The sequence below is a fragment of the Cynocephalus volans genome, chromosome 10, assembly GCF_027409185.1.
Source record: "Cynocephalus volans isolate mCynVol1 chromosome 10, mCynVol1.pri, whole genome shotgun sequence".
Taxonomy (NCBI): Eukaryota; Metazoa; Chordata; class Mammalia; order Dermoptera; family Cynocephalidae; genus Cynocephalus; species Cynocephalus volans.
In genome coordinates, this window is record NC_084469.1 from 4,760,352 (window position 1) to 4,783,463 (window position 23,112).

Here is a 23,112-nt window from a genome sequence, read left to right on the forward strand (position 1 = left end):
AGAGACGTGCTCAGTGTGGGAATATCCAGGTTAGGCTTACAAGGTGGGGGAGTAGTGACAGGTTCCAGATGGGGGTAAGGCTCCTTGGACAATGCCCCACCCATTTACTGTGCACCCACTAGGCAGGGACAGGAATGCTAATGGCTGGGAGTGGTGGTAGAATTGAACAGGGCGTGTACTATACACATCTCTGTATGTGTATATCTGGTTCCATGTGTGCTAGAGCATGTGTTCACACAAATAAAGCTTTGCACACCCATCTGTTTGTGGATTTGGAGCAGGAACAGTAAAAAGAAGAGAGAGCACAATTTTGGCTAAGAAGCTGGATTTGAGGTTTGAGTATTAGCTTCCTGACTCCCTTTATTGGACATCCCAATACCCCCAGGGTTGAAAGGAGAAACTGGCTGGAGTAGCTTGGAGCTCCCCAGGTGGCATTTTATGAACTGAATAGGAAGAGGGGAAGGCTTCTCTCCCAGCACATGCCACAGTTACCAGATTAAGCTGGTTGCCTTGGTAACTTCCTCTCTGGGCAGGATTTGGGATTGTTGGTTAGGAAGGGTGAGAATTGGGGAGTGTGGAGGGTGTGGAGGCTGGAAATAAAAGAGGTTGGGAGACTTCTGGAAACTAGAAGTTTGGGGCACAAGACCCCAGCACCCCTCCAACTACTCAAGAATATCAGGCAGGAGAGACAAAGTTCAAGACCTTGAATCAGGGAGAAAAGACCGCATCAGGTCATGGTTCTTCTTGAACAGCGTGGTTTTCATCAACTGCACACTGGAATCACAGGGAAGCTTTTCAGGATACTGATGCCCAGGCCAATTAAATCAGATCTAAGGCTCTGAGGTGGGGCCAAGGCTTACAGTATTTTTTTTTTTTTTTTTTTTTGGCAGCTGGCAGGTACGGGGATCCGAACCCATGAACTTGGTGTTATAAGGCTGCATTCTAACCAACTGATCTAACCAGCCAGCCCTCATGGTATTTTTGAAAAGCTCTCCAGGTGATTCAGGGTTGAAAAATCACTGCCCTACAGGACAACTCAACTCAAGTGGGCTGCAGATGCTGGGAGATGTCTTTAGGATTTCAAGTCCTTGCTGTTCTGAGTCACCAACAAGGTACCAGACCTGTGTGCTGACCCCAAGGGGGAGGAGGGGTGGCAGGGCATCTGCACTCTATCACGGAAGAAATAGAGGAAAGTATGAATAACTATGAAGAAATGGGGGCCAAAAAGCTTTAAACAGAGCCCAGCCCACAGTCTTCTAGAAGGGGATTGGGCAGGGCTACCAAAGTCTGATCTGTCCAACTCTTACACTCCCCTTCTTTCTGCCCACTGAGAGGCAGGTTGGAGGGCAGAGAGAACCTGGGGGCTTTGCTGAGCTGGAGTTTCTTCTTGCTGAGCTGGTTACCAGGGCAACAGAGAGCAATGGGATCTAACTGCAGGACTGGGGAAGATGCAGGGGTGAGCGGGAAGCATCTTAACACTCTCATTCCCCCTGCTAATAACCACCCCCAAGACTGGTTGCCATTCTTTGCATGACCCCAAGAGACCAGGCCTATAGTTACCCATAACCCTGTAGGGGAGAAAGGAAGCAAACTGACGTGATTTAAAGAAGAGTTAGGGATGGGGGGTCAGGAAAGTCATGGTCCTTCGGTTGTTGCAGCAGCATGAAAAGGTGTAGGCCAAGTCCCATCTCTCATTTTAAGATGAACCATGATGCCCATGCCCCAGTGTATGGATTTGTGGAACCCAAGAAAAATACTGCCAGCCCATCAAATTCAATTGCTCTCCCATACCAAGGATAGCCTCTGTAGTAAGATTCCATCCCTCCCAGGACCTGAAGGAAACGAGTCAATTCAAAGTAGGAAGTTGCCCTGTAAGCACCAGGGTCCAAGTGGCTTAGGTAAGCAGCAGCATGAACTGCAATTGATGGTCTTTTAATTTCCCTTCCCCTTACCTGTACTAACATTGATAGGAGCCTCTCCCTTTAGACTGTGGCCCATAATACTTTAGTGCCAACATCTTTGCTTTTCAAGAAAGATAGCTACCTGCACTTCCCTATTGTCAAGGACCTGGTACAGTTATTTTGACATTTGGTGGAGCATTACCTTGGGAAACTTACTTGCCAAATGCAAAGGAAGGTATAAGGAATATTAGATATTCTTGTGGATAAGCAGCATCTCACTAGTTTTTCTGTCCCTGGTGTCTATGTGGCAGTGTGGTTGATAACTGATGGGGTGCAGGCACACTTATGGCTTCACAGGGGCTCCTCACCTCTCTGGTGAGGTCTGAGCAGGCTCGAGTTGTGACTGTGACTCTGTGGGAATTAGGGAGTCCTCTTCTCTCCCTTCCATATCAAGACTCATGAAAAACAATGACAAGAGAGCCAAATTCATAGTCTAAATTTTATTACCGCCAAGTCACAATGCTGATCACAAATGTGCACCTTTAAAACAGTAACAAAAAAACAAAACACACATGGAGAAATCCTTGCAACTAAACACAGTGGACCAAGAGAGACAACTGTCACAGTGTCTTAAGGTCTGGGAATCTGGGCATGCTGCCCACAGGCTTGAGGAGACATCTTCAGGTTTAAGGCAAAGGGAACAGCCTACAAAAGGCACAACCACCAGCTACCCCTGGAAGAATCTCTAGGTTATTATTTCCTCCTTGGGGGTTACAGCTTAAGTGCCACTCTCCCCTCCCCACCCACTCCACACACCTGTGACTCAGAGTGGTTAGGGCAGCTGCCAGAGGGAAGGAATAAAAACAGTGAAATTACCGGGGGAAAGACACAGCCACCACCTTCTCCCTCAGGTTCTATAGGACAGGGACAGTGGCCAAGTTATGCCCGGCAGACACAAGTGCTGCAGTAACAGGAATCTCTTCCGCAGAGGGAGCAGGGGAGTGGCTTAGTGCCATGGATAAGGAGGAAAGGAGGGAAGAGCCCTTGTCCAGAAGGTGAGTGGCTTCCTTAGGTCTTAAGCCCAAGTGTGGTATCTTCTGTTTGCAAGGACAAGAGTAGAATTTGGGGAAAAGAAAGTAGTAACATCCAAAACACTGTAGCAGGAAAGACATGGAGAAAAGCAATTACAAAGGACAGGGTAGACTGCCGGCTGGATACTTGCCTCTAGAGAGATACAATGGTCCACAGCAACTAGAAAGGGAGTGTGGTAGGAGGGATGGAAAGAAGAGAAGCAGGGCCCTCTAATTCCACTTATTTCAAAGACTGAGCCCTGAGGACTGTGAAAAATACATACCCCCCTAAGGTGCAAAAAGGCTCTCACTTCACCCTCCCTCTTTCACAAAAGCATCTGGTTTGCTCTCTCTCTCCACAGCAGAGACTTTGCCCTCAGTAGAGGACTGAAACCCACTGTAGTACAGGTACTGATGGAAGCTCAGACTCCTAAAAACCTTAGTCAAAAAGAAGGGCTCCTATCCACCCACTCTGAGCTTTTCTCCACAATGGGACACTGTACAGACAGCTATGCTTCCACGGGGGTAGAGGAGTTAAGAGAATCCAAGTATACAAGAGAATAACAAAAACCAACAAAAACTGAGAGACTAGGTCTTTTTCGACTTGGTTGGGGAAGGGTGGCTGATACATTCTCAATTACCTGGGATGCAGGGAAGAGTCAAAAGGGAAGCCAGAGAGGCCAGCAAACCAGAAGAAAGGCAGAGAGAGCAAGAAACAGAGAGAAAGAGAGAAAACTAATAAAATATTAATTTAAGAATAGCGAACCAGGCTCTAAAAATGAACATCTTAGGAAACAAAACAAACAGGAAGGAGCTTCCCTGGAGCAGAAGACACTTGAATTTCCCAAGAGAAAGTGGAAAAAAAACCACTGACTTCTGGATCTGGATGCAGAAGCCTGGGCTGTCTGGATCTCTGCTCCCCTGAGCACAGAAAACTCAAGCAAAGAGTAGAGGTGGGAGGAAGTCCACCTGTTTCTCCCTCTCCAACAGAGCCTGTCCTCAGAGGAAGGTAGGGGTCCTCCTCCTTCAGCTGCTTGCTAGTAGAAGCCACCCTGTATCTTTAAAGCCTTCCTGGTAGTAGACAGCCAGTTGTATTTCTCTTCTCTCCTGAGTTCTCACCTCTGCTGTTCTGACAGGGGTTGAAGAAAAGGAAGAACCATCAAAGTGTTAGTGGACCTTCTAGGCATTTACAAGCTGTTTCAGAAACCCACATTTCTAAATAATGTGTTTTAAAGTAATGTCCTTATCTAAGCTCTTTATATGTCAGAGAAAAACACAAAATAATGTCCTTAAACAAAACAAAAGCAACAAAAAAATCCAGTGTATCTCCTCTATGATCTTTAGAATTGGATCTTTGTAACACCTCAAATTTAGATTTCCCTTTTCCTTAATCAACTTTTGACTGCCCTCCTGTATTTTTTCTTTGCAACTTCCCAATTGAAATTGTCATGCTAACAATGGTTTCTACTTCAACCCTGCCCAATGCATTTGCAAAACAAAGAAACTAGAAAATTTTGGGACTCCTTTAAGCCTCCCCTGAGATATAACTTAAAGCATTAATTAGGACACTATTTGTTAAGCAAGTAAGCATGAGCATTAGTTTTAAGAACAGAAGTCACAGTAAGTTGTGCACTTACTTTTTATATGATGTTACATTTAAAATATTCAGAAACTCATATTAACTGGAACCCCTGCTTACAACCTGAAATAATAAAGGTGGAATTTGTTATCAGGTCATACAATAAAGCCATAGAAACACACCCAGAAAAGGAGGGAAATCCTCTGGGGAAAAGGAAAGCCCACTGATGTAGCATGTGCCTTAAGTATGGGAAGGAGCTCTCATACCTCAGGTGGAGGGGGCTTGATAGTGACTGGCTGAGGAGTCCTCCGGGGTGGGGAGGGCTTTGGCTGCACTTGCTGCTGGGCAGGGTTATAGTAGGTCACTCCTCCATATACCTGCGATGGGGCCTGGGACCCCACAAGCCAGGAGAAGAAAAAGATGGAATTAATTCATCCAGCCTATGATGAACAGGAAACATTATTCAGCCACAAAAATAAGTATTATATTAGGGAACTTAAAATTTTTTAAATCTCTAAGCTGCCTCCCTTCAAAATAAAGTGACTATTCATTTCTGCTTTCATATGTCACTATTATGCTTTAGTTCCTATTTCTTCAAAGCACTGCCCAGCTGTCTCTAATTCCTGACAAATGGAAAAGGCTGAGCTCAGTGGTGACATTCCAGATACTAGATGGTATCAACCTGTTGGGAGTTAAGCTGGACAGGGGTGGGGCTGGTAGAGAGTAGAATACACTTTCTTTATACAGTTGAATAAATAGCAGATATCGCCACCTATGATACAACAAAACACTCAAATGAAACACCATCAAAGAAACTGAATAGAATAAAGATGATAATAGGCATTACATAAGCTGCATTTCCAGCATCTGACCACCAAGAGGCATCCTGGTGCCACATGCAAAAAAGTGGCTTTGAAATGTTCTCTCAAATTGCTTTAGCATTCTCCCCATACCACCACATTCATGTCTGATTTAAGGATGTGTACTTAGAAAAGTTTGCTCATTAGCCATCTCACCTGCGTATTAGGATACAGATGAGGAGGTGGTGGGGGAGGCAGTGCCCCTGGAGCATAAGGGTAACTGGGATTACCAAAGTTCATGACGCCTGGAGCAGAAAAGTATGCAGGAGCAAGCAACTGCTGAGGTGGTGGCTGTCCTGGAGACATGGACACTGGTGGGGGATAGAGGCCTGGATTGGGCAGAGGCGCTGGTGTCTGATGGGGATGTAAACCTGGACAAGAAGAGGAAACACAAATTGAAAAAAGAAAACACCATTCTCATGGGGTGGCCTGGCTGGACTGCTCAGCACAAACAGGCTCAGGATGGAAGTCCTCATGATGAACCCAAGAAGGAGTTTGCTGCTCAAGCAGCCGGAATGGCAGCCTCACAGGCTAGCAGCACAGAGCTCAGGAAGATGGGGTTTGTGGAGCCCCCAACACATCCTCACATACTGGAAACATACAAGCAGAGATGTAAAGCTTACCTGGGTGGGGAAGGTGCATTTCTGGCTGCACAATCATGCCCTGTGGAGGCAGTGGGGCAGGGCTGTCACCATGGGTATAGATTGGTCCCTGGAACTGCACTGTAAGATATCACATTGGGACTCTCATAAACCCTCACTCTTCATATCACATGGACAAGTCTCCTTGTCCCCCAAACCGTTTAAAAGATGTTCAATTTTTCATGTGAAGAAAACAGCAACCAATGTTTGATAACCACTGTGAAAGGTCAGAAGGGAAATGCAGGAAACAGAAGACTGGTATCTTAGTTTGCTTCACCCTGCCAAGAAAGATAACCCAATAATAAGAAAACACTCACGTGGATCATAGTAATGTCCCTCCATGATACTGATATGCACAGGTGGGGTGGGGGGCTCTGGCACAGGTCTCTGCCGCTGAGATGAATAGCGTTTGGCTCGACCACCCTGGACACCCTGAGATAGAGAGAGGTCTGAACAAGAAGACTTCCAGAGGGCTGACTCTCATATCAAGGCTTACCCTCCTTTAGGTGTTGCAAAACACTTGGTACATGGCAGGTATTTAATAAGTATTTGCAAAAAGAATTGAAAAAATCATGGTAAACATCAAGATTTGAACCTAAACCTTCTAGCCTACATTTCTGAGACCCAAATTAAAAGAAACATGGGTAACCAATGGGAAAAATGACCTCAAGACCTTATCTTGGTTTAAACAGTAAACAAGCTGTATAATATAGCCCCCTCCCCCATCTACCCCTTTCCCCCTTTTTGTACCATTTCCTCCATCCGGTTAAACTGAGGTGGAGGTCCTGCTCCCATGTGTAGGTGGTTAGGCATACCTGTAATACAGCAAAAAAGTCACTGATGCAAAGCAGACATATGTGAGTAGGACTCAAAGATGCCATCAAAAAAATGACAGGTTAAAGAATCAACACGCAGAATGACTCTCTTATTTAAAAAAATTTTTTTGCAGCTGGCCAGTCAGTATGAGGATCCGAACCCTTGACTTTGATGTTACCAACACCACGCTCTAACCAACTGAGCTAACCGGCCAGCCCACAAAATTCCTTTTAAACCATCTCTACTTCCTGTCAACACCAGCATTTGGAAATTTGTCCCCACTGCTTGCTATCTTAACGCACCATGCCATTAAGTCCTTGAACATTAAAAAAAAAATGATTTCAGTGAGGAAACTCAATTTCAAAATTTTCCTATCATATACTTTCCTACACAGAACCCTGGTAGGTTATAATTAGCACATTATATTATCAAATATACTGAAAAACCTCAGCCCAAAAGTTTCTGAGCAACAATTGGACATGGAAGGGATGTCCTGTAAATCTACTTGATTATGTCCTAGTCACAGAGGTCTGGGCTGGAAGTTTGGAAAGAGGTTCCCCTTGACTGAAAATGACAAAAAGGAATGTTCTAGAGATTATCTTCCAATGGAAATAAGGTATCAGTAGGATGGTGTACTCCTTTGTCCAGAGATCAACTCCAGGTCCCGTTTAGGCTACACTGGTTTTTCGTGTTCAGAAATCACCCACACCTGAGAAGGGTGCTGAAACTCCCAGTCCAAATGAGGATTTCCGATCTTTAAGTCAGATTTCAGAAACTAAGGAAAAGATCCCTCAATCTTTCTGTTGGAGGAAGACAAGGCAGAATGGGCCAAAGGGACAAAAGATGGATTCTACTATCTAGAACTATGCTGTCCAACGTGATATCCACTAGCCACATGTGGCTATTTAAATTTCAATTAATTAGGGTTGGCCAATTAACTCAGTTGGTTAGAGCATAGTGCTGTTAACACCAAGGCCCAGGGTTCGGTCCCTGTACCACCCAGCTGCCCACCCCACCCCCCATTTCAATTAATTAAAAGTTCAATTCCTCACTCTGGCCACATTAGAAGTATTCAAAACACATTACAGAAAGTTCTATTGGTCAATCTGTCTCTAGAAGATTCAAAGAGATTAGAGAAGATCCTGATCCAAATGAATGTTTTTGGCTTCAAACATTTAACCATTAGCTCAAATAGTAACATTGCCTTCTTCTTCCACTTTTTCTACAGAGAGTGGAAAAGAATTCTGTACTCAGGAGCTCAATAATGATGACTCAGAAGTAGCCAAAGTTGTGGGACAGTCTTGGGTAACTTAAAACTGCTCTGAGGACTAGAAGAATGTTCCTATGAATCCATCTTTTTCCTCTCAGTTAAAGGAAAGATGGATATCATGTCCCTAAACCCAATGATGCAAAGGGAGAAAAGGGAAGGTAGCCACCAACCCTTAAATACCTACCCCGAAGCTCCCGTGGTTGCAGGAATGAAGGCTGCCCCGGACTCCAATTCTGTTCTGCTATATTTAGTTGTGCTACGTCTTGCTCAAGTCCACCTGCAGTAGAATCCACTGTAGTCTCCCAGTTCCCAGTCTTAGTCGGTGGAGGAGGGGCAGTTTCTGCGACTGGAGGTGCTGAGGTCAGCCCTTCGGGTGGAGGGGGTACCTCCTCTGCAACCTTGACTGCATCTCCAACTTTGGTTCGGGTTCTTCTTGCCCGGGAATAGGATTTCTTCTCAATTGGCCTGTCAGGGGCTGGTGGTGCAGTGTCAGGAGCCACAGCTGGTGTCTCTGAGGCTGCCTCTTCCTTCTCAGGACTGCCAAGCACTGGTGCATCTGCTTCTGGAGATGGATCCCTCACAGGGGTATACTCCAGGTGCCGTGACCGATAACTAGTCTCATGCTTAGCAGTCTCACCGGACCGACCGCCATGCTGCCCACCAGCCTCCACAGGCCTAAAACCAGCACGACCTTCCTTGAAACACCCAGATCGAGAGTAATTCCTGGGTGCAGACATGCGGCCAGTACCTGCAGCATTCCTGTTAATAAATGTCCTTGGTGGCAGGGTACCCCCAAGACCCTGGTGGCGATGGGACTTGTTTGGCCGTTCACCAATCCAATTAGGATCTCTTTGTGGAGGACTCCCAAACCTAAAAAAAAAAAAAAAGGAATGGAAAAACTGTTAAGAAAAAAGGAACAACAGGGACGGCTAGAGATATAAACTGAGAGTCAGAGAGACTTCCCATATTCCTCACCTATGTACTTACTGGCTAGAAAGGGATTTAGAAAAGCAGGGGAGTTCTTTCTAAAAATATCAGTAATCTAGATTCCAAAATTTCCTCACCGGGGTTTCCGGATTCTTCGAGGTTTGATGTCATCAGGATTGTGAGCTGAGCGGATGTCATAGCCATAAAAAGCAATGAGCTCTTGTCGGGACTTTGGGGCCTGCTCATCTTCCCGGAACTTGTCATGCTCCCAGCGACCCTCATCCTTCCATAGCTTTCGCTGACGCCCCTTGGGTCTGGACAAAACCAAGAAAAAGTGTTTTAGGTTGGCGGAATCTGCCAAGTAGAGATGTTCATGAAATAAATAGGGTCAGGCAGGGAGACAGTAGGAAGTTCATGTAGTCTCTCCATCTTTCCAGACAGATTATACAAAATTGGCCTCCAGAAAGCAAGAATAATCATAGCACCTCAGGGACTGATGGGCTCAAACACATAGGAATAGAAATGAGAAAATATTTCACAACAAGCCACTCAACACCTTTGAAACATCTCTTCTCTCCCAAAAGGCAGCCAGCCTATAAAAGTCCTTGAGCCTCAGATTAAAGAAGGCAAAAGTGTTGATGATTAGGAGAAGATGAGTTTTTGCGACAGACTGCCCTGGGTCTGAATCTCAGCTTCACCACCAAGAATTACCAAATATTCTAAGCCTCACTTTCCTCATTTGTACAAGGATAATCATACTACTTACCTTAAATGTTGTGAGTAGTAAATGAAATAATACAGGTAAAGCACTCAACAAAGTACCTGGCATACAGTAAGCACTAAATACATACTAGATAGCAGCATCAGCAAGTGGCTGTTACCTGACTTCTTCCTCCTGGGTTTGCCCTCGAAGATCATGCTCAAAGAAGAGCCCTTTCCGGGGTATGTATGCTGGATTCTTCCGATCTTCATCATCATCCAAATGCTTAGGGCCCTTTTTACCCACTTTGTTCTCCACAGGCTCTGTGCTCTCCTGAAGGACAGATAAAGGGATCCTTACTCCTCCAAGGTTATGATCCCCTATTCCAGTCCCCAAATGGAGGACTGTGGTGTATACTGACCTGTCCATCCCCACTTTGCCTCTCTCCAGTCACAGTGCCTTTGGTGTCAGGCTTTTCTTCTCCCTTCTCTTCCTTTGCTGAAGAATTAGCAGCATCATTAGCTTCCGATTTCAGCTCCACTTTGGAGTTTTCCTCTTCACTGTATTCCCCTTCTTCACCCTGAAAAAAATGTCCCTGTCAGCTGCAGAGATAAGATCTGAATAGTGAATTTTTATTTTCCATTCTTAAGAAAAACATTTTCTGACAAACTTTTACTACAACATAAGAATTAAAAGCAAACATATATCAATATTCTTACAAAGACTTCTAGAGGATAAGATAGCGCACTTTAAATGTAATTACATATATACATATACATTTATATACATACATATATGAATACACATATATATGCACATGGATACATATGTGTTTTTTTGGAATATATGCAAGGAACTGTTGACAGTGGCAGCCTCTGAGGAAGGGAACAAGGGATGAAGGGGAGACTTTACAGTGCTTTACATACAGAAAAAGCTTAATCTTTTTTGATAATTTCTCTCCCGCTCCATGAATTGTCTCTTTAATATACAGTACCTAATAAGTATACGACGCATTAAGTTGTGAATTCTTCCACCTTTTCTCCCATGTCAAAATCGCTCAGAACAGAAATTCCCAAACTTTTAGATTATGTGGATCTCTCTTTAGGATCTAAAGCTTTCATGGAGCCCCATGAAACCAGTATAACATCCACTGATTGAGAAAACATGTAACAATTGCTATACATTCAATAATACTTTAAAATAAATTGACATTATTAACTTACACATGTTCAAAATATATTCAAATACAGTACATAAAGATGGGAGATGTATATTTAGTCTGTAGATAGTAAGAGCTGAACTAGTGGATTTGCAAGCTCCTTATAATAACCTCATGATTTCCCAAGGCACTATTACCTTCAGGTTGGGAAACAGTGGCTTAATTTTTGATGTTTATTATATCAGCACTCATTTTCTGCAGCATGAGATTCCCACAGGCCACAACTCTGTCCCGAATCACATTATAATAAAATTTTGACCTGGAAAAACTTAGAGAATAACTTGTACAACTATCACATCTTAGAAATGAAAGAAACTAAAACCTAAGTGTTCTTTCTCTTCTCCACTATCTTTTTCCCCCTCTCGCCACATCAAGATTAGATAATGCTGCTCAATACAGAGAAAGTGTTCAGTCTACTGACTATTTAGTCTATTAGGGGATGGCCTGTTGACCCCTAGAAAGGGTCAGGAAATATGAGGTATGGCTAGTTCTAGGTATGGAAAAGCAAAAGCTAAGGTTCACGATAAGGGGACTGGCTTTAGAACAGGACTCTCTTGTCATTGTCCTCCCAGGATTTAGATATGAAGAGGCAGAACTACAGGTTAGGGGAGCAGGTTTAGTGAACTATGAGGACACAGAAAAATGGGTTTAAGTGAAGGTGGTCTAGTCCACACTGATGAATTACCTCTATCACATGGTAGATATATGTATATTGGTCTCTTACTCCTACTGGGTCTGACACTTGACCTGAACCAGACTGCCCTCTCACTCCAGACCCAGGCTGGACCTAAGAACCTAGTCAAAGAAAGTCAATATGAGATTCCTGATTAAGTGAGACGATCAAGCTCTAAGTTTCTGCCCTTTCTTCAAATACTGCTGAGTCTGCCTGATTGGCCCGGACAAGCCAATCCCTCTTCTCCATTCTTCCCTGCCCAACATCTGGGTATTCTGGCCTTGAGGTGTTTGGGGTTAGGAGTCCCAGAAAGATAACAGAGAATTGTGAGAGACTGCTTGACTACACCCATACTATGAAAATCAAGTCTTTACCTACAGCTTTTTAACAACCCAGCACCCTTGATTCTTCCCATTTCCCTCAATTACATGAAGTCTTCCCACCTCTTAAATGGAGATGGGTGGATGATAACCATTCAGTTCTTTCCTTGATTTTATGTTCCCTACAGGTTTTGAAACAAAAATTACAAGAACTTGCCTGGTGTGTATATATACCTTTAATTCATTAGCACCCCTCCCCACCCCCTACAAATACTGATTGAATTCAAACATCTTAAAATAGTATTAGCATGATTAATGAGCAAACTTTGTTTTATGCTTCACCCCCTCTAGTCTGTGGTGAAATGTCAAATCAGGAAACTTTTTTACACCAAATGAAAAACTCATTTTGTTTCTAGGGCAGAATAGGAAAATACAAATACGGAGGGGGGAGGGGGAGGAGGGAGGTTTTGTTGAGGGGCAACAATAATCAACCACAACGTATATCGACAAAATAAAATTAAAATAAATAAAAATAAAATAAAATAAAAATTTTGCAAATATAAAAATAAATAAATAAATAAATAAATAAAATAAATAATAAAAAGAAAAAAAGAAAAGAAAATACAAATAGCATAGTACTGAGGAGGCTCCAAATCAGAGTCAAAGCCTGGTCTAACTGAAGGTGAACATCCTACTCTAGAGTCATACTGCTTTTGCTAAGGGCTTCATCAAAATCCTTTTCCAGAGGAGACAAACTCCCCTACATCATCTACTTCAGTGAACTCTCTGTCCAACTCTTACTAGCTCTCCCCTGAAGCAATTACTTCCCTTGAAGAATTCTCATACAGAGGTGTTTTAGTTCATTCTTCTATTACCCACATATTTCAGAGTAAGAGATGGAGTTGGTCTCCCTCTCATTCTCAATGTGTCTTCCAGATCTAACTCCTCCAGCCTCGTTTTAAATCCCTGCTCCTGGGGCCGGCCCGTGGCTCACTTGGGAGAGTGCGGTGCTGTTAACACCAAGGCCCCGGGTTCGGATCCCATATACGGATGGCCGGTTCGCTCACTGGCTGAGCGTGGTGCTCACAACACCAAGTCAAGGGTTAAGATCCCCTTACCGGTCATCTTTAAAAAAAATAAAAAATAAAAAAAATAAATCCCTGCTCCTGAGACTCCTATCTATCACCTATGCCTCTGCCTGGGCCCACCTTGTCACTAACTTGAAGACTGAGGCATCCATTTCCATAGCTACACTACAAACCAGTCTTACCTGGAAATGCCACACATTTATTTTTTAAAGTAAACCTGCTCCACTTTTAAAATTTTAAATTTAAATACTTCAGTCCTTGATCAAAACTGTCACATGCAAAATAATGAAGTTAGACCCTTACTTCACCCCACATACAAAAATTAACTCAAAATGGATCAAAGACCTAAATGTCAGAGCTAAAATTACAAAACTTGGGGGAGGGGGGACTAGTGAGAAATAATGGACACAAAGAATGATTATGTTTTGTAACAATGAATATGCTAATTATCTCGATTTGATCATCACATATTGTGCACAAGTACTGATAGTCAACTCTGTACTCCCCCAATATGTAGGATCAATTATGTCTCAAAAAAAAAGGAAAAAATAATATAAAATAAAATTACAAAACTCTTAGAAGAAAACATAGAAGTAAATCTTCATGAATTTCAATTTGGCAAAGGATTCTTATCTTTTTGGTAAAGCATGAGCAACAAAAGAAAAAATAAATAAATTGGAGTTCATCAAAATTAAAACCTTTGTGTTTGAGATCACCATCAAAAAAAGTGAACAAGCCACAGAATGGGAATATATGCAAATCATGTATCTGATAAGGGACTTATACTAGAATATACAAAGAACTCTTACTTTTCAATAATAAAAAGACAAATAACCCAATTAAAAAATGGGCAAAGTATCTGAACAGTCATTTCTCCATGGAAGATACACAAATAGCCAATAAGCACAAAAATGTTCAACATCACTAGTCATCAGGGAAACGCAAATCAAAATGAGATACTGTTTCATACCCACTAGGATGGCTAAAATCAGAGACAGACAAGGACTGACAGGTTAGCTCAACTGGTTAGAGCATGGTGTTATAACACCAAGGTCTAGGGTTTAGATGCCCTTACCAGCTGCCCCCCCCACAAAAAAGTGTTAAGACAATAACAAGTGCTATCGAGGATGTGGAAAAACTGGAACCCCCCACATTGCTGTTGGGAAGGCAAAATGGTGCAGTGCTTTGGAAAACAGTCTGGCGTTCCTCAAATGATTAAACAGAGTTACCATATGACTCAGCAATTCCATTCTTATCTACACACTGGAGAGAATTGAAAACATACATCCACACAAAACCTGTACACTAATGCTTATAGTAGCATTGCTCACAATAAATAAAACATTAAAACAAGATATGGAAATAAGCCAAGTGTCCCTCAACATATAAATTAATAAAGAAAATGTGGTATATACATAATGGAATATTATTTAGCCCTAAGGAAACAAACCAGACACAGAAAGACAAGTACAGCATGATCTTACTTATACGTGAAATCTAAATAAGTCAAACTCATGGAAACAGATTAGAAATGTGACTGCCAGGGGCTGGGGGGTAGAAAAAATGGGTGGATTTTGGGCAAAGAACACAAAATTTCAGTTGTAAGTTCTGAAGACCTAATGTACAGAATGGTAACTATAGTTAATAATGTATATTTGAAATTTGCTAAGAGTAGATTTCAAGTGTTCTCACCACACACACAAAGGGTAACTATGTGAAGTGATGGATATGTTAATCAGCTTGATTGGGGTAATCATTTCACAACATATACACATATCAAAACACCACATTGTACACCTTAAATGTACATAGTACAATTTTTATTTGTCAATTTTTACCTCAATAAAGCTGCGGGTGTAGATAGAAATAATCCAAATGCCCATCAATGGATGAATAAACAAAATGTGCTATATCCATACAATGGAATATTATTTAGCCATAGAAGTACCGATATAAGCTACAATTTTTTTTTCTTGTTTTTGTGACCGGTAAGGGGATCGCAACCCTTGGCTTGGTGTCGCCCGCACCGTGCTCAGCCAGTGAGCACACCGGCCATCCCTATATAGGATCCGAACCCGCGGCCAGAGCACCACTGCACTCCCAGCGCCGCACTCTCCCAAGTGAGCCAAGGGGTCGGCCCATAAGCTACAATTTAATGAAAACTTTGAAAACATTATGCTAAGTGAAAGAAGCCAGCCACAAACGACCACATATTACACAATTCCATTCATATGAAAGGACAGAATAGGAAAATCTATAGACAGAAAATAGATTTGTGGATGCTTATGACTAGAAAGGAGGGTAGGAGACTGGGGAGTTGATAGCTAAAGAGTGCAGGGTTTCTTTTTAAGCTGATAAAAATGCTCTGAAACTGACAGTGGTAACGGTTGCAATAATTTGTGAATATACTAAAAACCATCAAATTATGCACTTCAAATGGAAAAATTGTATGTGAACTGTATCTCAACAAAGCCATTTTTTAAAAAAATGCCTCTTATTTCTGTTATTACTCCATTGTTCCTTTCCCTGCCCATCTCCAACTTCTTAAGACATCTACTCCCTTCACCCTTCTACCTTCTGCCCATCAATCGGTCCTTTCTCATATTCACTTTCCTCTCTCTTGACTCTATGGCCCATTCATTTCAATCACTACTAGTAACACACTCAATTCCCTTGCTACTTCCACGTGCCTCGGACTGGATCAACTCTCATGTCTGCTTTCTCTAAGCCGACAACAGACTACTCCATTGCTGAAAAAGGTTAAACACACACACACCCCTTCACAGATCAATGCCACCTCCAACCTCAACTATTCAAAGCTTCTTTAGTCTCACAATCCCTACCCTGCCCCTCCACTAACCCCACTTCTCAAAGCAGATGTCTTTCCTTCTATTTCTCAAAGAAGGGAACACCAGCTTCTTCCTCTGCATGTGCCTTTCCTTCCCATCTTTCTATAATTACAATGGAAGATGGTTCTCATCTGGTCCTATTTCTTCTCACATACTCAGTCAAGGACACCAACACACTTATTATCTATTCCCTCCCTTTTCTTTCCCTTTCTACTCATTCCTTCAATCTTTAACCATACTTGAGATTCTCCCAACTTTAAAAAACCACCAACAAATCACCTCTTCACCTTAAAGTCTTCCCTCCAGCTACCATATCTTTAGCCTCCCATCCATAGTCAAGTTTCTTTAAAAAGTTTTCTTGGAGGATTCTGGGAAAATGGCACTGTCATAGTTTTTAACGTCTTTTCAAATCTCCACATGGAATGACAGAGCTTCTGGACAACAAAACCAAAACCCTTCAGACAGCATTTACAACAAAACTACGTTACAAGGTATGCCCTAAACTCCAAAATATAAGTGCATAAAAACTAAGCACCACCAGCCACAGGACCTGCATAGCACTGGTGTCATTGCAGGACAAAGCAGAGAGAAGCAAATGGACCTGAGAACAGGTGAACCCTAAAATAATCAATGGAAGGCACAGCAGGCAAAACTGAGAACAGCCACTGAAAACAGAAGGGGTTTCACCATATGAATATAATGGTCCTGTGACAAGAAGGTCTGAAGGGGTGAAACTGACCTGGCTGCCAGGGGTCTCTTCTAGGACAGGGTCCCACACTGAAGAGAAACTGTCAAGAGGAGAATCAAATTGAGGAGAGGGAAGCTCCAGACAAGTTGGGGAGGGGAACAAAAGTAACAAATCTCAGAAAGCAAGCCACCGTATTTTTTTAACACCACAGGAAAACGACAGAAGAGGGAGCGCTGGGAAATTAGGAAAAGCTACTTTGAACAATGCTTCTTTCTAAAAGATAAAAACTAATTTTATGTAAAAATAAACAGAAATTATAGATGTTAAATCCCATATAAACTTATTATAAAGAAAAAAATAAGTAGAATAGCATTCCTACAATGAAAACATGCCAGAAAAACATGTGCATATCAAAATTGCAATTTCTATTTCAAAATAGCTAAAAAGACATTGAGAATACTATATAAGGCATGAAATAACATCAGAATTAGAAGGTATGAAAAATGGGCCGGGCCGTGGCTCACTCGGGTGAGTACGGTGCTGAGAGAAGGTATGAGAAATAATTAGAAATTATGGGCCGACCCCGTGGCTCACTCGGGAGAGTGCGGCGCTGGGAGCGCAGCAGTGCTCCCGCCGCGGGTTCGGATCCTATATAGGGATGGCCGGTTCGCTCACTGGCTGAGCGCGGTCAGAAAAAAAAGGACAAAAAAGAAATAATTAGAAATTATATACTAGATATCACCACTTCAAAGTCCCACAGATTCTGCAATCTCAAAACATCCAAAACCTAACCCACCACTGTCCTTCCAGAAATCTCCTGTGGTCCCTTTCTGAGTGAATAACACCATTCATCAAACTAGGCATCCCTTTGACTCATTTTTAAAAATTTTTTTTTTTGTGACTGGCCAGTAAGGGGATCTGAACCCTTGACCTTGGTGTGACAACACTACACTCTAACCAACTAAACTAACCGGCCAGCCCATTCCTTCTTAATTCAGACTCCACATTCCATGAAGGTGAATGAAGGTGTTCCATTAGTACCATCAAAATCTCTTTTAAATCTGTCCATGTCTTTCTAGTCCCACTGGCATGTCCCTTCTTTAGGGTACAATCATCATGTTCCTTGGACTATCCTAACAACCTCTTAACAACTGTCCTGCCTTTAGTCTTGCCTTGCCCGCAACTCATGCTCCACACTTAAAGCCTTCAGTGGCATTTCTTTCCTTGCCTTTAAGATAACATTCAAACTCCTTTACATACACAATGGTGAGCCACTATCAACTCACAATCACCAAACCTCACTGGACACTCCATACTGCCTGGCAGTGTTCCCAATGTTTCCATTCTCTAGTGACTACAGCAAATATTCCCCATCCCAAAACCTCTTGTAACTTTCAGTTTTGTTCACTTCTATTTTCACTGCCACCACTCTACTCCACGCCACTCGCTTTGGCCTGGATTTCCACAACAGCCTTCCTAACTGACTAGCATTTCTGTCTCCAGTTTTGCTCCCCTCAGATCAATGTTCCCATTACAAACAAAATAACTGTTACAAAATAACTAATTCTCAAATGTACTGTGCACAAGTATCAAGTTGGGATTTTGTTAACATATAAATGTCTGAGTTCCCCCTTCCGCTGTCCCAAGATTGTTTCAGTACAGACTGACCAACTGGATTTCCTGATGCATGTGTTCTCTGGATGTGACAAACACTGCTTTAAAATTTAAGACTAATCATATTGTTTAAAACACTTTTAGGGGTCGGCCCGTGGCTCACTCTGGAGAGTGTGGTGCTGATTAACACCAAGGCCACGGGTTCGAATCCCATATAGGGATGGCCAGTTAGCTTACTGGTCATCTTTTAAAAAATAAATTAAGGGCCGAGCCCGTGGCGCACTTGGTAGCGTGCGGCGCTGGGAGCGCGGCGACGCTCCCGCTGCGGGTTCGGATCCTATATGGGAATGACCGGTGCACTCACTGAGTGCCGGTCACAAAAAAAAATAAAAAAAAAATAAATAAAATAAATAAATAAATAAAAAATAAATTAATTAATTTTTAAAAAATAAATAAATGAAACACTTTTATAGTTTTTCACTTCCTTAGAATAAAATTCAAATACTTTTTGGGCTGGCCGGTTAGCTGAGTTGGTTAGAGCACAGCCTTATAACAAAGGTCACAGATTCAGATCCCCGTACTGGCCAGCTGCCCCCAAAACCAACCCCCCCCCCCAAAAAAAAACCCAAATACTTTTTAACCTGGCTTATGAGGTATTTTAAGATTTGGACTCAACTACTTCTCTTCCTACCTCCCCTTCTTGCCTTCCTATGTTCTATTCACACTAAACATGTCATATTCTCCAACTCCCAAAGCAATCCATCCTTTCTAGACCTTCTTTCCAATGTTCCCTCTGCTTAGAAATCTCTCAGCACGGCTAACTCCTACTCATCCTTCATGTTTCTATTTGAACATCCCATTCTGTTTCCAAACACCCTAAACCCAGTTAGGTGCCCCTGCTGTATGTTCCCCAAATCATGGCACTCACCAAACATTATTGTAATTACTTGTTTAACTGCTTGCCCCTCTGACCCAGACTGTAAACTCCACAAGAGAAGAACCATGTCTGTCTTTTACCCAGTGCCTACTATAGCTCCTGGCACATATAGGTACTTTAAAAAGAGAAGAAACAAGCCCCTTCATGATCTGGCCTCTGCTCACCAATTTGCCTTTATTTCTGGTACCCATCCTATCCCAACAATGCTTCAGTCACACTAAACTGCTTTCAAGTTCCCAAAATCTCCATCTTTTCTCTCGTCTCTGGGCTTTCTTGACTGGTCCCTCTGCCTAGAACATGTTTTACCTAACTAACTCTAATGTATTCTTTCCTGACTGCCTAAGATGGATTCAGTGCCCAACCATAACAGCTTACTTCACCTTATTCCAGCGAGTCATAAGACTGCCCTAATGAATGTCTGATTTCCTTACTAAATTTTCTTTTAGACTTTTGAGGGGGTATGGGGGGCTGGCTAGTTTGTGGATCTGAACCTGTGACCTTAGTATTACAAGGCTGTGCTCTAACCAAATGAGCTAACCGGCCAGCCAGTCACTAAATTTTAAGATCTCTAAAGATAGGAAGTTTATTATAATGTTCACTGTTGTATCTCCAAGGTCTTAACAGAATCGAAGATGCAGTAAAAGTTCTATAAAATTTATGGAACAAATCTTTGATCCACGATACAATTCACCCTGTATACAATCCCATCAGCAAAATCTAGAACTCAGGACTTCATTCAATAACCCAGGAAACAACCAACCATTCTAATGGCATCTTTAGTACTTTATCCAATCAAAACAAGTAAGCTCACAAAAGTTTACTTTCACCTAAAGACAGACAGAATGCCCATCTGAAAATGAGGGATGTGTTTGGCACAAACCACTCAGAATCTTGCCCTTTTGAAGTCTTCAGATACATTTGGAAAAACACATTCAACTGGCTGGCTTCTCAACCTAGACAGCATAAAACGAACTGTCAAACACCTTGTGGAGGACTCGAGGGTGTTCTCATTCTCTTATTTACAACCTTATTTTCTTTAGATAGAGAGAAAAGCCAACTATCAACAGTGGCTTGAGGAGGCTTGCCTCAAGTTTCCCTCACTCTAACTGACAAGACTTTTCTGTATCCGTTATTCAGAAACATAAATGAATAATGCACAAGAGAAGAAACAAGTAGGTCATGGTACTCCTGCACCAGAGGTTTATAAGTGTTTTTCAAATGCATTTTCTGACCTACACCACAGGAAAAAGAACCTACCACACTCACTTCTGAGTCTTCTGCACTTTCATAATCCGACAAAACGGCTGAAAGAAAACAGAAATATGTGTATATCTTAAAAAGCAACAAAAACTATTATAATTACATTTCCTGACTGCTTATTGTGGGTCAGACTAAGATTCTCATTTAATTTTAATATTCTATGTGGTAGATAAAATTATAGTCTCCATTTACAGATCGGAAAACAGGCTCGGAGATGTGACCTGCTCAAGACCATTTTGCTAAAGCCTAGACTCTTAACCACTGTGCTACAAAAAGCCACTTCTTAGTCCTAAGTCCATAACGTCAACTTTTGGAAATTGGTGACCTGAGTTTATGTGCAAAAATCTCGTTATGATGAGGTAAAAACTGCTACTCACCATCGCCCTCAATGCCATCTTCACTCTCCTGAAGGAAAGCAGAAGACATGGATTAGTTCTGTGATTTTCAGGGGTGGGGAACACAATAAAGAAATGAGGATGGAGAGCTGAAGACTCAACACAAAATGGTAGAATAGGACGATGGGGAAAGTGGCATTCAAGGGAGGTCCGGTATCTTTGCTTCCAGCCCCAACTTCTGAATAAACATCCGCTTTCCGTCCGCAGCGGCTCTGCCCTCCCAGAAACCCCCAACCCCGCCTCTTCCCTCGGGGCTCCGGATGCAAACCCACGCTGGGATAACTCTCCTCTCTAAAAACGTACGCCCCAGCCCCTAACATCCCCGCCAGCCTCCCATCATCATCCCCCGCCCCCCGGCCTGCGCGCACTCACACACTCCGACTCCTCAGCGCTCTTAGCTCCCCCGCTGTCCAACCGCCGCAGATGAAGGGCCCCGGCTCGGCCTCCGCGCGGTGAAGGCAGAGAACCACCGCTCCCGCCGCCTCCAGCGCTACCGCTGCAGCTCCCGCCACCCCGCGCCGGGGAGCCACAGCTGTCTGATCCCGAAGCACCAGATTCTTCGTCCTCGGTGTCCTGCGAAGCGCGCTGCCGCCGCCGGTCCGCCATCTTACGGAAAACGGCCCCCGCCGGCCAGCTACTTACGCACCGCGCCCGTCGCAAAGGCTGCTGGGAGAATCAAGAATTAGTCCCGGCGTGCTTCGCGCGCGGCGTTTGTCCGCCCCGCTTTTCAGGGGCCCGGGCTCTGGGCGGGGCTGAGCCCTGCGGCACGTATGCCGGCGAGTGGGTTTACGTATGTCGGTGACGTGAGGGGGGCGTGGCGCGGCTCCTGGCTTCCCTTGGGCAGGCCCCGGGTGAAGGGAGCTGGACTCCGGCAGTCTCCCCGGGTGCCTTGTCCGGCCATCTTGGGCTTTCCAAGTGGAAGGCGTCGACCTGTCACCCCTTTACTGCAGCATTAGGGTGTTTCATGGTTTTCTATTTGCATTTCTCGTTTCTGCCTACGTTTGGGGCAGATAATTTTACTGTATTCGTTTGCTTGGTAAAATCACAAATGAAGGTAAACGTCTAAAAGCCGTAGTGTTGCGTCAGATTTGCCACACCAGCTCAGTTTGAGCTACAGAGTAAAGGAGAAACCAGTTGTCTGCAGTGAAGGCGGAGAGAGGACAACGTTTCAGCGTTTTGCCTGTGTCCTCATTTCCTTTTCACTTTTCACGTGTCTTCCCACCCCAGCCATGACCTCTCCCCAAAGTACAGGCTGCTATGATACTAGTCTTATCAAGATTTCAGAACCGATTTGAAAAGAGGTGATTAGTGGAAATCGGTGTTGGTTCAAAATCCTGACTTATTTCCTTGTTAGGGTTACCAAACTGAAATACTTTGATTTTGGCAAGGCATTTGTCAGCAATGAAAAGATCAGTATATTTTCTTTGGACCATAAGGATATACGAGATGGATGAGCTGTTATTAGTGCACCTACAGGAGTGCACATTAATAATACATCAAACAGATAAAGGTCACTGTGGCATAGCACAAGATTGTCCTTAATATTTTTATAAATGATATGGTTAAGGATCCTGATGCTTATCAAATTTATACAGTATGAAACTAGAAGGAATTATAAATGACTTGAGATTGAATCACGACCCAAGTAATCTCAAACTGGTTAGACAAATGGCTAAATATGACAATTTGTAAGTCCAGATCCAAAAACCAACTTCCTGAGTTCAAAATGCAGGATGGCTGGCTAGTTAGCTCACTTAGAAGAGTGTGGTGCTGATAACACCAAGGTCAAGAGTTTGGATCTCTGTACCAGCCAGCCGCCAAAAACAACTACAAAATGGAGGATGTATGATTTAATACGTATTTTTAAAAAAGCCTGGATGAGCTTATCGATCACAAGCTAAATTAGTGAAAATAAGGCTGCCAAGCTTAGTGTCTAAATAAGGAAATTAATGTCTGCCACTTTGTCCTTCAGTTGTTTAGTCTGTGTCCAGTTTTTACGTGGATGTAGGTAAATTTTTAACTCATCCAGAGGAAACTGAAAATTCAGAATCCTTTCTTTTGAGGAACAATTGTACAATATCTGAACGTTTAGCATGAAGGAAAGACTTGAGATAGCCACAGCAATCTCTTACTATTAGAGGGACTATGAGGAAAAGGAGGGATAGAATTTTTTTCATCACCCTGGAAAGCAAAGCAAGAGCAAATGGATTCAAGTTACAAGAAGTAAGATTTTGTCAATGAGGAAGAATTTTCAAACATTTAGGGAAAAAAATGTATGGGGAGAAAAAGTGTTGAAGCAGAAACT

At 42.9% G+C, this 23,112-nt stretch overlaps 1 protein-coding gene across 4 annotated transcripts; it reads right to left on the reverse strand.

Moving 5' to 3' along the window:
• Positions 1-2,382: 2,382 nt before the first annotated feature.
• CASC3 (CASC3 exon junction complex subunit) lies at positions 2,383-21,456 on the reverse strand. 4 transcript variants are annotated; one of them, XM_063112296.1, is made up of 14 exons: positions 21,180-21,455; positions 20,790-20,817; positions 20,419-20,456; positions 10,186-10,344; positions 9,946-10,097; positions 9,202-9,378; positions 8,322-9,007; positions 6,802-6,866; positions 6,369-6,483; positions 6,034-6,132; positions 5,567-5,781; positions 4,817-4,939; positions 4,609-4,673; positions 2,383-4,100 (listed from the first exon to the last, which is right to left on the reverse strand). In XM_063112296.1, the coding sequence occupies exons 1-13, from the start codon at positions 21,411-21,413 to the stop codon at positions 4,650-4,652; spliced, it is 2,115 nt and encodes a 704-aa protein (XP_062968366.1). In that variant the 5' UTR covers positions 21,414-21,455; the 3' UTR covers positions 2,383-4,100; positions 4,609-4,649. The 4 variants fall into 4 exon arrangements, with proteins under 4 accessions (XP_062968366.1, XP_062968365.1, XP_062968364.1 ...); XM_063112295.1 differs by having other exon boundaries at positions 2,383-4,095; positions 20,410-20,456; XM_063112294.1 differs by having other exon boundaries at positions 20,410-20,456.
• Positions 21,457-23,112: the final 1,656 nt, after the last annotated feature.

What these genes read in the sequence shown, in the direction of transcription:
- CASC3 (XM_063112295.1), bottom strand. Translation starts at nt 21,413, where the DNA reads ATGGCGGACCGGCGGCGGCAGCGCGCTTCGCAGGACACCGAGGACGAA. An exon ending in GCAACCACGGGAGCTTCGGG is followed by an intron (nt 6,867 to 8,321) that starts GTAGGTATTTAA and finishes GCTGTATTACAG; the next exon opens with GTATGCCTAACCACCTACAC. An exon ending in GGGACATTACTATGATCCAC is followed by an intron (nt 6,133 to 6,368) that starts GTGAGTGTTTTC and finishes GATATCTTACAG; the next exon opens with TGCAGTTCCAGGGACCAATC.